Genomic DNA, 3815 nt, shown 5'->3' with positions numbered 1-3815 from the left:
TCCATAAATTAAGACAATTTGTAAATTTAAAACTTCCACCTGGATTTCCTGTAAAAGTTGGTATGTCTCTGAATTTACTACTTTATTCATCCATTACTTCCTACTATTCATCATTTATTGTTCCTTTATATCCATTACTTCTACTATATGTTAATCCATTCATCCATTTATTGATATGTCCCTCCAGAGATCCCAGTCTTTCCACGGTCACTGCTATAATTACTTTACAACATTATGAAACAAAAGAGTTCCCTCCATCTAAATTTCTTATCCCACGTCATTATACTAAGGTACCAGTATATAGAATGTATGGATAAACTTTAATACTTTAACAGTATGTGTCAAAGGAGGAGGAGCCTGACTCTTCAGCTCAAACACATTCATAATGGTCTCGTTCTCATGTCTCAGTATGGATACAAGTCCATATATCAGTTTGGGTACGAGTCTGTTAAATATAACTGGTATTATTCATTTATAATATTGTCATGAATTTTTATGATTTGATTGTCATATGACTGTCATGTGACATTAATGTGGTTGTGGAACATGACCATCTACATAAAAGTTTCTGGTTGCTTTTGGTAGTGTTACCACTAAACCATCCATTTCTTTGGTCAATATGATCTGACACCCTGTAATAAGAGGGAATAACTAGATTAATTAAATATTATTAACCCTTAGTATCCAGAAATGGCCAAAATTAAGACAATTTAAGGGTTAAATATTATCACTTTGCAGCATAATTTTATACCATTTGTGAATATAGATGGTTCATTCTCATGCATGTGGTTTGGGAATGAGGATAATATACACTCACCTAGTCTTGAATTTTCTTGTAGAAAAGGGGCTAGATCTAATAAATCTTCTTCTCTAAAGAGAGAGAGAGAGCTTTCATATTAGATAAACTATTAACTTACTCTTCAAGTGCCTCTGGCAACACTTCAAAGTACTTGTTATCTACATAAACATGACATGTAGTACAAGCCAGCGATGCTTCACACGCACCTACAAACAACCAAATGACAACATTCCTTGTACAATAAAGTCACACCTTCCATATCAATATTATAACGATGAGCTAGATAGAGTAAATTATCTCCAATCTTTCCTTTTATATCATATTTATGTCCGTCTCTGTCAATGACAACAATACGTACCCTATTATAAATTATATATAGTAATGAGGGGTGTGGTCATGGTAGATGTATGTACATGTAAATATAATATACTGACATACACTTCATTGGGTGATTTTGGATCTTGCATCTCGTATTCCCCATGGTGACAAACTATTAATAATATTCATATTTCAAGGCCACACCCCCACCTTGAAGGACATACCTGACCCAGTATGGAGGCTCTTGAGCAACGAGCTGTTGAGACTAGATACGTTACAATTAATTGGTTTTTTAATCTTGTTTTGCAAGTTTCCTGGTAATTGTCTCCAAGTAGTAGTTACAGGCAATGATACTAGTGTTCTCCGGACACAGAATGAAAGAGGAAATCCCTTTAATTTTAATAGAGATGAAGTACCTCTTATAGCCATATGTGCACCTTGTATGGGCGTGGTCGATGTGGGTGTGGTCATTGTTGTCATAACAGTATTTATTAACCACATGGTTAAGAATGTGTGAATTGATGATCTTAAAGTAGCATCTTTGCATAATACTTCACTTGTAAAACTTCGTCTTAGGCGGTGAAATTGTGGCAATAAGCACAGCGAAGTTCATACGAACTGTACTCCAGCAATTGTCTAATTTCTAAAGATGACGTTAAGCTGGTTCTCGTTGTTTGTGTTATTATTATGTTATATACAGTACGGTAAATGTCAGATTGTAAGTTCTGCATCTATGGAGGCAGCAACAAACGCGTTGTCTGAACGATTTGCTCGTCTTCAACAGTATGGTCTAGGTGTTAATACAATGATGGTAAGAACGAATAGATGGATTAATGTATTGAACGTATTATAGTTAAATTGATCAAACTTTGTTATTAGAGTAAAATTCTACAATAATATTGTATTGTATTATAGTTCATTAAAGATATATTAGTTTTTGATTAATAGTGTGAACAACACAAATGGTTATTATTATAATATATTGTATGAGCTGTAAAGTAAACTGATTTTCACACACGCACTCTCTCTCTCTCTCTCTCTCTCTCTCTCTCTCTTCTCTCTCTCTCTCTCTCCCTAAAGGATCAATATCAAAGACTCAGTTATGCATTCTCCACATTAGATGAAATGTCCATTCAAGCTCTCGTGAGTGACTCAGTAACCATAGCAACAATAGATTTAATCTGATTGTTACAAGATAGAAAGAAGATAATACAGCAATTAACTGTTTATATATTGTGGCCCCTATCTGTCTAACCTCATATATCCCATATAAAGTCACATGTCTTGACCATATACTACTGACACTCAAACCTTATACAACAAATATAATAAGATTAATATATTATGGTTACTATGAGTGTGGCCCTTTGTATCATTTACATATAATTTAATATTTGCTCAACTTAATTACTTCAGCTTGAAGACATAAAGTGAACATTGTAGCTATTTAAATATTACTCGAGTAGTTCATGTTAACAAGTGATGAATACTGTCTTATCATTTTACTGTGGTTAGTTTCTACATTGAGATATATAATGTTATTGGCTATTGTCAGTAGCAGTAACTACTCTACCAATTAGTAAACACATTAATGGTTGTCCATTACTTTATAATATCAATTATTCTAATAGTTGTAATACATTTGTGTGGCAGGTGTCTTCAACAAAGTGCTGACAATGTGTTAAGTAAGACTTTGTATTCCCTTTTATAGCTATCAGCTACTACACCACAAGAATTAGTTAATAATGTCAGTACTATTATTAAAGATATCACCGATGAGAGCACTTTTAATAGTCCAACAGATACACCTCCCAATTGCTGTTCTGTGTCCAACAGGTATGTGGGTGTGGTCAATGGGTGTGGTTAGTTATTATTATCTTTATTGTTATAGTGATACTTATTGTTGTCACGGATGCTTTGGAGATACAGAAGATAATAAACTGCTTAATTTTGCTCGCAATAAATTTGCTAGTAGTTTGCAGTGGGCGGAGTTTTATGTGGGACTCATTAATGGTAGTCTTCTCCAGTTCCCTCCATCAAGACCTACTAATTGTACTAATGTGGATGCTAGATTAATGTAAGAAGTGGGCGGTACCTCAACTAGAAATATTTAATATGAATTATTGCAGTCATATGATTCAATGTGCTAACTTGCTTTTTACAATGAGGAAATGTACTACATTAAGGACACTTGTTCTAGTCCTATACTTTAGTGTATTATTTAACCTCTATATTAAGGATATCTCTGTACTAGGGGCAATGTCTAAGATTCCAAAATGTTTAATATAAAGATATCTCCTGTACTCTTTTTTGTGACATAGAAAAGATGTCAGATGATGAATGTAGGTGGTAATGATAGGATCTCTCTCTCTCTCTCTCTCTCTCTCTCTTCTCTCTCTCTTCTCTCTCTCTCTCTCTCTCTCTCACTCAGACCATGGTATACACGTGCTACTGTTGGTAATCGTCAAAGAGAGATTGTGATATTACTTGATTTGAATGCAGATGGATTATCTGGACCTGCTGTTGATCAACTTAGTCAAGCTGCTTTGAATGTACTTGATTCTCTCAATGGAGATACTGATAAGGTCAATTACTACATGTATATGTCCCCAACTCATGAATATTATTATTAAGATAATAGCTACTAGTTTTACTGGTTCTTATAACCTGTTTAGGTTGGACTGGTTATGGTAACAGA

The 3815-nt window shown here is 34.1% G+C and overlaps 1 protein-coding gene across 1 annotated transcript; it reads right to left on the bottom strand.

Annotated features, from left to right (window-relative positions):
• Window positions 1-528: 528 nt before the first annotated feature.
• On the bottom strand, window positions 529-1588 carry LOC121392706 (adrenodoxin-like protein 1, mitochondrial). Its single transcript, XM_041523809.1, has 6 exons — window positions 1534-1588; window positions 1238-1289; window positions 1052-1158; window positions 918-1005; window positions 818-870; window positions 529-632 (listed from the first exon to the last, which is right to left on the bottom strand). The coding sequence occupies exons 1-6, from the start codon at window positions 1586-1588 to the stop codon at window positions 529-531; spliced, it is 459 nt and encodes a 152-aa protein (XP_041379743.1).
• Window positions 1589-3815: the final 2227 nt, after the last annotated feature.

This window comes from Gigantopelta aegis, unplaced genomic scaffold (genome assembly GCF_016097555.1).
Source record: "Gigantopelta aegis isolate Gae_Host unplaced genomic scaffold, Gae_host_genome ctg4331_pilon_pilon, whole genome shotgun sequence".
In the NCBI taxonomy this organism is placed as follows: Eukaryota; Metazoa; Mollusca; class Gastropoda; order Neomphalida; family Peltospiridae; genus Gigantopelta; species Gigantopelta aegis.
Note: the sequence above shows the minus strand (reverse complement) of the source record. Positions and strands in the feature narration are given on the sequence as shown.

What these genes read in the sequence shown, in the direction of transcription:
- LOC121392706 (XM_041523809.1), bottom strand. Translation starts at nt 1,588, where the DNA reads ATGACCACACCCACATCGACCACGCCCATACAAGGTGCACATATGGCT. An exon ending in TGCACATATGGCTATAAGAG is followed by an intron (nt 1,290 to 1,533) that starts GTACTTCATCTC and finishes TATTATTAATAG; the next exon opens with TTTGTCACCATGGGGAATAC. An exon ending in ACAAGAAAATTCAAGACTAG is followed by an intron (nt 633 to 817) that starts GTGAGTGTATAT and finishes CTCTTATTACAG; the next exon opens with GGTGTCAGATCATATTGACC.